Source organism: Blennius ocellaris, assembly GCF_963422515.1.
Source record: "Blennius ocellaris genome assembly, chromosome: 18".
In the NCBI taxonomy this organism is placed as follows: Eukaryota; Metazoa; Chordata; class Actinopteri; order Blenniiformes; family Blenniidae; genus Blennius; species Blennius ocellaris.
Genome location: NC_137667.1, coordinates 8,586,136 through 8,600,187, shown reverse-complemented (window position 1 = coordinate 8,600,187; position 14,052 = coordinate 8,586,136). Strand labels below are relative to the sequence as shown.

General features: G+C 39.7%; 1 protein-coding gene across 1 annotated transcript in view; it reads right to left on the bottom strand.

The window, feature by feature from the left end:
• Window positions 1-14,052, bottom strand: part of enpp1 (ectonucleotide pyrophosphatase/phosphodiesterase 1) — a 29,683-nt gene that overhangs the window by 1,868 nt on the left and 13,763 nt on the right. Inside the window, exons 7-22 of the mRNA XM_080514373.1 lie at window positions 12,654-12,763; window positions 12,340-12,405; window positions 12,179-12,251; window positions 11,627-11,735; window positions 9,549-9,680; window positions 9,424-9,455; window positions 9,160-9,287; window positions 6,985-7,054; window positions 5,286-5,373; window positions 4,952-5,136; window positions 4,663-4,702; window positions 4,422-4,582; window positions 2,706-2,841; window positions 1,915-1,989; window positions 890-1,022; window positions 26-170 (exon numbers count right to left, since the gene is read on the bottom strand). Coding sequence (XP_080370499.1) covers window positions 26-170; window positions 890-1,022; window positions 1,915-1,989; window positions 2,706-2,841; window positions 4,422-4,582; window positions 4,663-4,702; window positions 4,952-5,136; window positions 5,286-5,373; window positions 6,985-7,054; window positions 9,160-9,287; window positions 9,424-9,455; window positions 9,549-9,680; window positions 11,627-11,735; window positions 12,179-12,251; window positions 12,340-12,405; window positions 12,654-12,763 — 1,683 coding nt within the window. The remainder of the gene's footprint in view (window positions 1-25; window positions 171-889; window positions 1,023-1,914; window positions 1,990-2,705; window positions 2,842-4,421; window positions 4,583-4,662; window positions 4,703-4,951; window positions 5,137-5,285; window positions 5,374-6,984; window positions 7,055-9,159; window positions 9,288-9,423; window positions 9,456-9,548; window positions 9,681-11,626; window positions 11,736-12,178; window positions 12,252-12,339; window positions 12,406-12,653; window positions 12,764-14,052) is intronic.

The following is a 14,052-nucleotide window of genomic DNA, read 5'->3' as shown; positions in this document are numbered from 1 at the left end:
TGAGGAGTCGGAGGGGGTAACTCACCGCGCAGCTCTCGGTGTGGTCCAGTCTGTTGGGCAGAATGAAGGTCCGGGTCCGGAGTGGACCCACACAGGCCACAGGACTGAAGGTGGAGTTCCTGCAGCTCGTCAGGATCAGGTAGAAATGTGTCGGGATGGGAGCCTCGTTCCTGAACAGACACAATGGTGGATGGGTTCAGCAAACTGTTGCATCCATCCAACTTCTATAAAAAAAATTAACTCATCACAGGACAAACAGAGAGAGAGAGGCAACCACACTATGTGGTGAAACCACTAAACACAACACCAACTAAAACTGCAACACCCAAATGTGATAAACTAGATTTTGACCTCTGAACCGAAATCAGCTTGACTGATTGGTATATTATAAAAGTATTAATTACTTAGACATGATATTTCAGCACTGTAACAACCTGTAATGTAGTACTGGCCAATTATGTAATAAGTGAAATGAATGCAGCCAAAAATGTCCTAATACATGAATATAGCTGGATTTCCTAGAAATACAAGATATTTTATGCAGTTTTTGTGCAGTTTGGTTATTATGTTATTGACTTTATTACATTACACAATTGGTTAATACAAGCACCATCAACATAAGGAATTCTGCATTCATTTTATTTGTCCTTTCCTACACTGTCACAACGATATAAGTTATTTTATACAGATTTCTCACCTGAAATGACTGAACAACCTAATAGATAATTATGTTTTAAATTTCTAAAAGTCTTTTGATGTTATTACACTAAAAGCTACATTATCTGATCAAACAACGAACAAATTAACTGCAAAGTGACGTCAGTGTCCTGAAAGGTGCTTCTAAATAAAATGCATTGACCTGAAGATGGTCAGCCTGCGGCTGCCTTACCCTGTAATTTTTCTGAGTGCGTCAACATTTCCATCATAGTTCTCGTCGAATATGGGCCCACTCATGACGTTGACTCCATTCAGCTCCTGAGAGTATTTTGGAAGCTGGACATCGTGGAAATAAGTCCAAACATCTGCAAAAACAACCCCCAAACAACAGGGTTTATGCTCAGGAATATAACTGAAGTCATTGTGGTCTGCAGAGAGGGGAAAAAAATGAAAGCACTATGTGCTTTATGCCACTGGGGGGCAGCACCCGCCAAATTATTATGTTTAAACTTCCAAAACATATAGACTTAATTTTGTCTTTCATGACCTCAAATGAGTTCCAGACTTTCCGCAGTCTGAGTGGGCTCACATATAACCCAGCAGGAGCCTCGTTGTCTATGATATTCACTTTATACAATTTGTTCTCAGATGACAAATTAGCAACAAAACCAACAAGTCGCAACAGAAAATGTAATTCAGCACAGGTGAATAGAAAGAAAGTAATTGGGCAAAGACGTGTCTGTATTTTCACAAACGACCCAGCAGATTTCTGTGAGGGCAAGACTCCAACAAGATCCGTGACTGGACTGAATTAAGCAATAAACACATGATATTGGAGCCACATCAAAACCCATTCAGTTGAGAAGCGAGCTGGTTAAGTTAAAACTTCACAGAGGGGCTCATCTTGTGTTTTGTCACCTCACAGTTCAGTGAGAAAACAAACAAAATTGATTCTGACTGTGAAGTAAACTGCTTTGTCTATTGGAAGAAGGCCCACAGTGGAAATGTTCCCTTTAACTCGAGTAAATTTAACATTTTAGCTCCCGGGTGCTGTTGAATAATTACACTATACTTCAAGACTTTACAGTAAATATTTTGATAGAACATTACTAGATAATTACACTATCTTCTACTTGCAAAGTGGCATAAAACGGGACATAATCCCACATATTGAAGCATTTCTACATAAAAACGGTGCGCTACTGCATGTTTTTGGTAACAGAGAAAGACAGATAGATATTTGCAAAAGTGCCTGACCTTTGAATGCAGGAAACATGGGTGCCATGTTGCTGGTGATTAAAGAGTCTGCCACTGGACCACTGGCATTCAGATCTGTGGAGCAAATAAGAGGGGAGAGAAATGCTGAGAGTACGTAGCGGTGGATTTGGCACAGGAATCAAATCTAGATTACACGTTGGGAAAGTCTGATATGTCTACTGGGAAGAATTAAGATTTCCACAGCGGTGGGGATAAATGCAGGTAAAGGTGAGGTAATTAGAGGCTGCAGTCGACACTGATTGATGCATAAACATAAAAAAAAGTTCAGTTTTAGAGCATTTAAAGCAAAGAAAATGTGCAAAAAGTAAAAAACATAGATTGACATTTGAATCTGAACTTGATTTAATATAATAATGAATAGTCAAAGCATAAACTATAGCGCTTTATTAAACTACACATACAGCAGGGTGGGATAACTGCCAACCACAGCCAGATAAAGATAGATTCAATTCTGGTAGCTCAAACTTTCTGTGGTTATTCAAATACTCTACTGCAGCTGTTGAGGAGCGTTCACTCTTCAAGTTCCTCCTTTTTTCTTTTCTTTTTTTTTTTAAATGTGAAACTACCTGGAAAAAAAAATAAAAAATCTGCATTTCTTTATAAATGCACCCTATCTCTGGGGGGATGGGACGCTCTCCTCTGCCACAGCATTTTTACATGATAATGTGGCTCTGAAACGCGTCAACTTGAATTCGACACCGTGGACGGCGAGCTGCGAGCCCCCCCGTCTGGACGCCACACACACACATGCCACACACACACACACTCACTGGGGGGATGCAGGAGGCCGGAGGACAGAGCGGGGTCGTTCTCGTAGCGCGTACACAGCTGGCTGGATGCCGGGGGGATACGGACGTCAGCACGGACACACGCCTCCGCCTCGGGGCTCAGGGGTCTCACTGCGGCCTGAGAGAGGTGGACGGGACAGTTCTGAGCGTTGCGCAACATCATTTGGCTTTGGTTTCACTTCGCCTGTGTATGTGGGTCACTGAGGGGATCGCACGTCAGTGATTGCAGGGCTCTCTAAAAACAATAATCTCCTCACGTCTTTCTGGCACACAAAGGAAAGATGGCAGTTTTGTTTCTGTTTTTAACGGTTAAACACTAAGGGAAGGGTTATTTTAAACCTGATGAACGTAATGTAACGTAATGCGACGTCTCAATTCGTATGTTTGCATTACATTTTGCAACTCTAATAGCGAGTCTCTGCAACCAAAAATGTCAAGGTTTTGCATTTTTTCTGCATAATTTTATACATTTATGACTTTTTTCATAATAATGACAACATTAATTTGTAGTGGAAACTCATTTTATATATATATATGTATAACAGACAGAATATTAACAAAAGCCTCACAGCACTTAAACGCTGCTCCTCATCCCTTCAGGTTTCACTGTTCAATGTCACATCACTGCAGCGCGGTCGTCTTATTTCTCAGGCTCAGGATGAATGTTAGATGTAAATGTAAAGCAGCCCCATATTTACAGAGCTATTTTCAGGACAAATCCATCTTTAAGACAGTTTTATGATGATGTCTAATCGTTTCTTGTGTCAGTGTGTTATGCGTCTAACATCTCTGAGTGTGTCAGCAGGTCACATGGATGTTCATTGGCTGCAGCCTGAACAGCAGAGGATCACTGATTGGGCCATTTAAACACATCAGAGGCGTCCAACACTGTCTGGCGTCCAAAATGAGATCCAAGAGCAGTAGGATTTATCTTTTTCAGTTTAACTTGAGTTCAGTCAACTTGTTTTATTCAAGGTGGTTTTCTTCTGTGTTGTTTCCCTGTTCTTTGTTCATTTGTATTTCCTTCTCAGGGATAGTGAGTTTTATTGGGAGTCAGTGGAATGTATTGTTGATTGATTTTGTTTTTGCATACAGAATAACTTTTTTTCTCGCTTTTTTTGGTTGTCCATAGAAACAATTATAATAAATTGCCTCTCTCTCTGGCACAGATTCTCCCTCCATCTATTTCCTTCCCAGTCCTAGACCAGGGGCATAACGGACAAGTTGGAAAATGAGCTTGAGGCTGACTTTATATGGAGATGTTGGTGTTGGAGTGAAATTGATTTGGAATGGTCTGAATGTAATGCCATGGCACAGTCACAAACACTTTGGTGAGAGGCTAGTTTCCAACCATAATTAAAGCAGAGCATACAGGATACACACACACACAAACACACACACGCTATATTTTGCTTGTATAGTATCGAGATGACACTGGAAGGGAAACAAATCCTAAACCTCGCTGAGGACATGATCATTAGACGAAGCAGGGAGACGTTTGGAATGATTTAGACTGGACTGTACGACAGTGTAAACTCTTCACTGAGGTCATGATTTACACTGCAGCTTAACCGCACGGCGAGAGAGAAGAGAAGTGTCCACCGTGAGCAGGAAAGATGAGTTACAGCTGCTCGGTGGACGGATCGAAACACAGCTTTCCAAAAAAAGAGGTTTAGAGAATAAAGCGGAGGCGCTCACCAGAGGCTGGAGGGTGTACGACACCCAGAGGGGCATGAGGCGGTCTCTACTGTAGCCGCTGAGGTAGTCCGAGTGGTGCAGCAGGCAGAAGGAGGCGTCTGGCTGGACGACGCGGGGAGTGCCGAAAGGCTGGTGGAGGCGACGTAAGTTGGCTTTGAAACCTGAAGAGAGGAAATCATGATCCTCACACAGAAATATCTCCTGGGAAAAACGTCACACGCACAAATGAAGACATACTCACTTGAATCGGGTGACAAGAGATTTATGTTCATCCTCGTCTCCTGAAAGGGAAGTCACACATATAAACGTTAACGTAACCACTTAACGTCACTAAACTGGCCAATATATTACCACTGACAGATTTGTGGGATCAATAATTATTTATCTTATCTTGAGATAACGGACAGAAAAAGTATTTCAAAGTTTGCTGTATCACTTTTTTACGTTACATTTGAGTCAAATATTTAAAAAAACCAAAAAACCCCAGCACAGAATTGATTGAAATCTTTCCCAATCAGACACTGACTGACCATATCTGGGGTCTGCGAGAGGCAGCTACACTGCAGTCTGTTGGAGGAGACGGGGTCGGTGGTCTCGCAGGGCGTGTCGTGGGAGAGCTGCGCCGGGTGGACGGGCAGGTGGACGGGATTCTTCAGCAGGTGGTTCAGACTGCCGTGGCTCCCGTTGTTCGGAGCGGGACGGACGCCCAGAACATCTGGCGTAAGAAGAGGACGTAAACATTTGAAATAACAAGTCCAGGTTGATCTACTTTACGTAAGAAAACATAATAAATCAGCTGAAAATTACACAACAGTTCGACACCCGGCCTGACAAGTGCATTTCCAGAACAGTGACATTTCTTACCACACATCAGGTTATACAGTTCAATGTTTTCAAAAGGAGGAACAACTGTGTTGACTTTAAATGCTGGTCCGTAGCCAATGAAGATAGCCTGAAACACAGACAAAGAACTATTATTACTTCTTATTAACTCGGAGATGGAGTTACAGGACAACAAACACCTGAAACCTCAAATTAAACATTTACCCGTCAACAAAACGTCAAACACTCAGTTAACCATTGTGTATTCATTTTAAAATAACTGTAGTGGTAAAAAGACCTCATGTGGCCTAAAAGCAGCTGTCAGTCGTAGGAACGATGATTCGGATATTTGTAGATGAGCAAACCATCTATTTCAACCATTTATTTTAGACAAGTCAACAGCATTCTGAGCTAATTTTACCAGGCATATTTCCAGTTACATCACGTACGGAAACATCAGTGTGAGTGGAAAGAAAATGTCTCAACAGGAGTAATTGCAGCACCTCAGGAAGCTTTGACAGTATTTTAGTATTTCCTGATTTGAATTTGCCATTTTATTTCTGCAGACGAGGCTCTTTTGAGTCATAATATCCAAATCAAATAAGCAAGAAACACCATTTAAACTATTCTGAAACTAATTCTGAAGCATTCCCAAGTGTACATGTAAGCCTTTGCTATAATCCTGAACAAACCGTCACTAGCTAATACAGCTTTTGCAGCATTTGCTGTCACAATGAGTGTTTCGCATCACTGGTTCACACATGGGTGTCAAAAACTGCGAGAATAAATGTGAGAAGCTGTGAAATGGAGAACAGAAACAGAAAGTATCATCTGTTTGGTCACATAGAAGCTGTTAGTTTTTCATTATATATATATATATATATATATATATATATATATATATATATATATATATATATATAAAAAGCATTAACACAAGATAAATTGTAGAAATTACGTTCAACATCTTGTAAATCTGCTGTTTGATTCTTTACTCTAGTTGAGCTAAAAGAACAGTTTCATCAGTTTGTATTTTGAGTATCGTATGTTTTAGGCCTTTAGATTGCGACTATGTGATCTGTAGAAGATCGGCACTTTTTAGTTTTTGTCGACGATAACGAAAACTTGAAAAATGATCCAGTGCGTTGGGTAACATGGAAGTTTGCGCTGCTCATGCAGAACATACATAGACTACTCAGATTGGTGTCACACTTCTTTTCAAGCTTGTATATTGACTCATGTACCTCCAACAGGAGGAATGATGTGATATATATCTGGGTTTTCTTGTTTGTTTACAGGATAACTAGAAAAAAGTGGAGACAGATTTTGATCAAATTTGGCAGACTAACATAATATGCAAAGGAAAGTATAATGAGAAAGTATGAAGAGTCATAATATAATCCAGTATACATGGACTATCTGGAGGGGTACGTATGGTTTAAGCTGGGCCTTTTCTTAGTGTGTAAATGTGAAAATTACCCAATAAAAGTAATAAAAATGCTCAATTTCATAGCAGATTAAATCATAATAAAAATTCTCAGGACCTGAATTTATTCAATAATATTAGTATTTTAACATGCCCACTTTATTCACTGTGTTGTTTTATGAGCTAAAAACAAAAGGGTACTTGTTAATGTCAACAATGATGCAGACAACAATTGTCCTGCTCCTTTAAAGAGACACGTGTGCAGATGGAAAATGTAAACAGAACATGGAGATTAAAGTCCTTCCTTCCTCTGACCTGCATGTTGGGGAAGACGTTATCCGAGCCGTGGAAACCTCCGCTGCAGTACTTGATCTCCTTCCTGCTCCTGCTCAGACACACAGAAAGACATTTTTGTGAACACTAAAGACCATTTTAATGTTGTTTAGAGATAACCTAATAACCAGTGGATTGTGCTTCTGTGACGACTTTGTTTGCCATTGATTTATTTCTGCAGCCTGAAGCAATTTTCTGTGATTACACAGTCGCTATTCATGAAAGGATTCTTTCATATGCAGAGTTTTTATGCATCCCTCATGATTGTTATTATAAATTACAAATACTTCAACTTCTGGGTGGCCAAACATAGATACAATGACTCATGTGTAATTCTCACTTCAGTATGGGACCGACAACAATCTGCAAAAGGTTTCTATTATCCCAGATAAACATCTTCTCTTCTCTTTCTTGAAATAATTTTAACAAACCAACAAAAATGGAACAGATGATGCAATTTGTTTTGGATGTAAACGTCTTGTGCATCATTGAATCTATCTCATATTTGACATGATCTTGTTGTTTTTATGCAACATTGTGAGAAACTTCTAAAGCAGATCTTAACGTATGGTGGCCCCTGATTGGTCCATGAGAAATAGTGAATGAAATAAAGGTCAGTATGCATGATGCATGCAATATTACAGCTTTGCTGTGTATAAAGTTTTTACGTTTTTGTAATATTATTATTATTGTTATGATGCGAGATGCTGAAGTCAAAGATAACAGATCAGTGCATTCAAGAATGACCGTTTGAATAACAATCACCAGAAAAAACACGATGAAATTCATCATAGAGCCTTTTCAGAGAGTAAACCGACTGTGCGATGAAATCAAAGATCATGTGACAAACCTTAGGCCACTCTCTGTGACACTGACTTGAAACTGAGGCCATGAGCAGGTGAACATTAACAGAGATGTTTGGAGGAGATGCAATTCGTACTTTGAACTCTGAGTTAATGGAGGAGAGGTCACTGAAATACATTTGTGTGAAAGTAACAGTTTCTTGTCTGAGTGAAACTTCAGTCTGTTTGCTTTTCCCGTCGTACCACCGCTCTACATATTCGGACTCATTCGTGTTACGTAGAACTCCCCAGCTTTTTTTTATTCCTTCCAGTTTGGAGTTTGCATGTTCTTCTTCCACAGTCCCAAAACATGTGTGTGTATGTGACTGTCTAAACTCTGTGACGAACTGGTGACCGGTCCAGATTGAACTTTGCCTTCACTCAGTCAAAAAGTGCGACTTGTAAAAATAATATTGTATAACTGACAATGTTCCTAAAAACTTAAATTAAAAATGTATTTCAAAAATGTAAATGAGAATTAGAAATCAGATTTCAATCCATGTTATTTTAACTGTACTTGTAAAAGTCTTATTTACATTTTCTCCCATATTGGTTTCTTGCTTACCTTCTGTAAAATCTTGAATAGACCTACAAATCTTCTCAAAACATGTAGAACCGACCGGGTCTATAGAGTACTATCTGATCCCAGCACAATACTTTGTTCATAGACTGCTGCTCATTGAAGGCTCCTGAAGTTTAAGTAGAATAACAATCAGAGGGTTCAGCCATCAGACTCCACTCATGTGGAGGTTCAAGTTAGAGAGGCTCACACAATCTCTACCTTTAAGATCATGAACTTCCTTACTTGGTAAAGCTTTGAATTGGCTTAGGTTATTCGATCCATTTTTTTAGTTAAGCTCCTTTCGGAAGTATTGTACTGTCATATCAAATTTAACTGTATTCAAATGATGGTTTGTGTGTATCAAGACTTGTTTATTGGAGAATGATCTGTTGGAAACAATAGTGCCTGTGTTCGATTACATGCGTTGTCCATGGAGTGGATTGGAAGGAATCCAACCCTGTGGTATTACGGACATGTTAGTGGAGAACATTAGAAAATAATAAATCGGAAGCTTGCTTATGTAAATGTTGTTGTCAGAAAACAACAGAGAAGAATCAGAATAAGAAGACCCATGACACAGAAAATATCCTAAAAATGACAAATAAAGTTTGTGATGTGCCAGCTGAGGAAATGCCTCTCATTACACTCACTGCAGTGTCTCTGCTGAAGGTTGAGTGGATTTGACAACATTTTAAAACACAATAAAACCAGATCAATGCAACGTTTTCAGATGTAGATTAATGGCTGACTCACAGCGCTGCCTGCCAGCCCGACTTCATGTAGAGGTGACCCCGTTCGATGCGCTTGTTGTTGGCAAAGTGCAACCTTTTGGGGAGGTTTTCTTTGAGGTACGGCCTCATTGGCTGGTCAGTGGTCCTGCACTTCAGAACAGACAAAGGCAAGGAGGATAAACGCAGCAAGAGGGAGAATGGAATTGTTTGACCTGAAATCAAGCAAGCAGATAATTCTTCATTCTTCTTCTAAATACAAAAGACACATTGGGAATATTTGGCATACCGACAGGTGCTTCACCAGACCCTCGTAGTCGACTAGGGAAAGAAAGTCAGCAGAGGCTCAGTGATTCTCGTTCCTAACAGTGTGACAGAGAGACGTGGTGGGCTGGTCCAACAGCAGGAACTCACAGGAGAAGAAATCGTCTGGGAGGAGGTTCGGTCGGATGCGAGCTGCTGGGCCTTGGATCACGGTGAAGTTGGACACATCATCCAGGTAATCTGCCACGAATGAGGCCTTTTCGCAGGAAGCCTCCTCCATGCCTGGTGAGAGCATAGTAATGGATAAGATATTAAACAAAATGAATTATAGTTACCTGATTTTTCTTTTTTTTTCCATAAAGTTGCAGGCCAAAAGTATCTGCCTAAATCCTCTCTAACGGGAACATCTTCTATGTAGAAATACACTTAATACACTTTGATTCCTGCAGTTTCTGTGCTGTTCAAACTTCTATAAGTTCAAGAGCTGTTTTCCAGTGAAGACGCCCTCCTGATGACTTCTAAGACTTTTGTCAGACTCATTTGTGAAGATATTTGCAGTCTTTTTCAAATTGAAATCCTGTAGATAGGATTTCTAGACTTAAATTAACAGTATGATAGGATTCTATTTTATTTTCAAACTTTCATAACCAGTTTCCCACTAATCACTACTCCTGCCCATTAGATTTATACCCTGCTTTGGTCGTAATGTCTTTCTCGCGAATATGTGGGAAATCGCCCGCTTTCGCTCCAGTGCATTCGTCTTTATCGCACGTAATTACAAGGCTGAACATATGGTCTCTAGATATGCGGAGAAACTCGTGCCTGCCAAGTAACTTCGGTGTGTCCTCTGCACTGTGTCTCAGTTCAGCTCATTTTTCACGGACTTCCTGTCTGATTCCGTCCTGCAGCTTCCTCCACAGCAGGTGCAGTGACTCACCAAGGCAAACATTTGGAGCAGCCATCAAGCCACAAAAGCCTCTCCTCACTGGCACTCGCGCTCGAAAATGATGCTGCACCTCACTATTGTGAAACCACAGATACTTGTGACTGCTGCACCAAGTCTGTATTAGTAAGAAAATAGTCTGTAATGGGACAATTCATATACAAAACAACCCCTACTAGACCTCAGTGAGCTGTTCAAGAACTTTTTAAAACTTGCATTTCTTTTAAAACACAGTTGTGTGCCACTTACCCATGGCCAATTATCTTTAAAAGCATTATATTAATCAAAATCACACATTTACTCTTATTTTCTATCTTAATCTTTAAGTTGGATAAAAATCTGCCAGGATTTCTGTGAAATAATGGTACCCTAAATATGATTTATCTAAAGTACATGCCTAAAATGCACACTCAGATTTCACATAGATGCAATGTAAAGTTTTTAAAAAATGGGAATATCTTTGGAAAGTCAATAGTTTTGTCAGTTATTTTGAGAGTCATAACATATAAATTAAAATGTGTCAAGATATCAATAGCCATTGAAAAGAAAAACATTTAATCGTGTGGCATTTTCAGATATTTTATAACACAGTATTTATATGGTGAACATATCAACAATACAACTTTTTATAATTTACTTTATGTGTAAAAATAAATCTTAAGATAGGAAATTTTGACTACAAGTTAAATTCCATACATCTTTCAAGATGTATACATTTCTGTGTTTGTATGAGCACATTAATTACTGGTTACCTTGATGTTTTATTTTCAGGATTCTTTTCACGATTCACCTGTTTTCTACTTTACATGTCCTTGTTAAAAATCATAATTTTAAAATACAAATAAAATAAAAGGATTGACTTTTAATTTTAAATATTCTCTTTCATCCTTCCTTTTGAAATAGGGTATTTCGCATTACACTCTCTTTATTTATTCAGGTTTGGTAATGGAATTTTAAAAATTACAACATGAAGCAAAACGTTTACATCTTTAGGTCAAAGGTGAAGAAGGGAGATTCTGTCAAACTATTAGAATGTCATCAAGTATTTACCAGTCCAATACGGCTTATTATGTTAATGGTTGCAAGCATTTAATGCATTAATGATTTTTAATGATCACTTAATGATTAATGCACCTAATCATGTTTTTTTTAATGATTGTCATTGATGTGACATCAGTCGATTCAAAGAATTAGGCCAAATGCAGCCACTTACCCAATCCAAAGTAAACATTTTCATCACCTGTAAAGTGTTTTAAAGCCATGAGGACATGGGTGACAATCTTACCGTGATCAGAAACAACCATGATGTTGACACAGTGGTGGAGGTCTCTCATCATCAGGCCGTCCATCAGCAGACCCACAATCTTGTCCACATTTTCCAAGGCCTCAATTACCTGAAGGCACAACATGCAGTACAAACATCAACAGCATTAATATGTGGTTCACAAACACACATTACAGGAAGCCATTCAGAGATATTAAAATTAAACATCTCCAATGCTTTGAATGGCGAGAATGACACACTATGGGAGGAGCAAGAGTTGCCAGACCGTGACAGATCCTGGAGACAACGACTGTTTACTGTAAGTGTATATATGTGACCAGGAAACATCCAAAAATATCTGTAAAGTTGCTGGTAAAGCCCGAGTCATACGTTACACAAGTGCCACAGTCTGTTGTTACAACATCAAAACTGAACTGCGTCTGTGACAGTGACACACGCTCTGTACTGCAGTTTCAGGGAAACTTACGAGTTAGGTTCTTCATTTCTCCACTAAATCACTTGTTCTTTGAATGAACAAGTAACCTAATATTGCAACCTCAGTGAATAACTCACCTCTTTACTTGCTGGCCCGTAACGATGTCCTGACGAGTCAGGTTGCTCCAAGTACAAAGTGTAGAAGTCAGGTCTGACAGGAGGAAAAAGACAATTGTAAAGCACAGCATTCTGCTTGCTGACAAGCCGACCTCTGAAACAGACAATGAGGAGAGCTGTACCTTTGTTCTTCAGGTAAACTGAGCCAGTCAAACACCGTTGACACTCTGTTTTCAAATGAAATGGTCCTGTCGGAGGAAAAGACTTGTGATTTGTGAATTCATTCATATAGCAATGTATAATTCTTTGAAACAAAAATTCACAAAACCCACTTCTCAAGTTCTATAAATTGTTCTGGAATATTTGTTTCTTAAATAACACATCATATCAGGCCTCATCACAGCAGCGAGGTAACAAAATATCCAGAATCAGAAAGAAGAAAGTTCCAGCCAGTGTTCAAAGTGAAAGTTGGGATTGAAAATCATGATGATCTTACTTATCGTAGAGTTTGTAGAAAGTTGGAAAGGTGCCATTGATGGCAACGTCAGAGCCTGGCCAGAAGAAAGTCGCCGTTTTCAGCTTTTGACGTGAAGCGGTGACCCACACCTTGATGAGCGGAAAGAGAAAAAAAAACCCAACAAAAATAATAATTGAAGGGAAAAAAGGTTAAAAAAGAATCCAATGCACTGAATTGGACAGGAGTAGAAAAAGTAAAAAAGTATCATAAGGATGAAAAGAGAGATAAAACCCTGAAAAATCATCAAAAATGTACATAAATGTTATGAGAAAATGGGTGGTGCAGGAATGTGAAGTAATGAGAGATGATGAGATGGAAAGAGATGGAGGAAAAGAGGTGAGGGGACAGAAAAGAAGAAAAAAAAGAATACTGAGAGGAGAACGGGGTGTCATCTGGGTTCATGATTAACTCGGATCCAGTGAGTTGTAGTTGAGGAGCAAACTCCTCCTTCACAGTGCATCACAGCCCGTGTTTCATCCATTAGGATGAAAGTGTAATCTCTCACAGCCCTGTCAAATCTAACAGCACATTCTTAATCCAAATCGATATCTATTTGACCAATCTGCATTTAGACTACTGTCTTATTTATGCAGCTGGCTGGTAAACACATTTTGGCAGATATGCACTTAGTCGTATTGGATTGAAGGTCATTAAGAGAAGATCCATTCCAGCAGAAAAACATGGCTGGACGGGAGTCATCCATCTCCCCCTTCCTCCTGAAGCGTCATAAGGCCGCAGTGTGGTGTATTTTGAAGAGGAGCAGCTTGTCACATGGTTGAGGAATGTGATTTAAGGGGCCCCACATTTAAATGAAAACCACATTGCATTAAACACAAGAGCAACCCCTTTACATTACAATCCAGAGCTCTATCATGAAAGCTCAGTATGCAGAGACAGATAAAACTCTCTTAGTGTCTTTAGGCAAAGTTACAGCAGGATCAAGGGCAGCGATAGCTCTGGCGGTAGAGCGCTACAGGCTCGATCCCCGTCTCCCCTTCTTGAGCAAGACACTGAACCCCAAATGGCTCCCAATGAATGACTGCATGCCTTCACCATAGATGTGTGAGTGTGTAACCTAACCTTGTGTAACCTAACCTTGAAAAAAATGGTAATATAAACAAAGAATCCACGGGCTCAGGAAACACTGAAAACATTCATGTCTTCACTCAGTTTGGTTCACTTTCCCACTGCACACTCATGCAGTTACATGGGCCACTGCATCCCCAAATCAACATGGACTCATCCTGTCCCACACAATGTAAAAGAAAATCCAGCTCATGGACGCGACAGGACTGAAAACAGGAATCCACCATGTTAAACACGTGACACACCAAACCCCAACATCTGGTGACCAAAGACTGTGAAAGTGATAGATAGA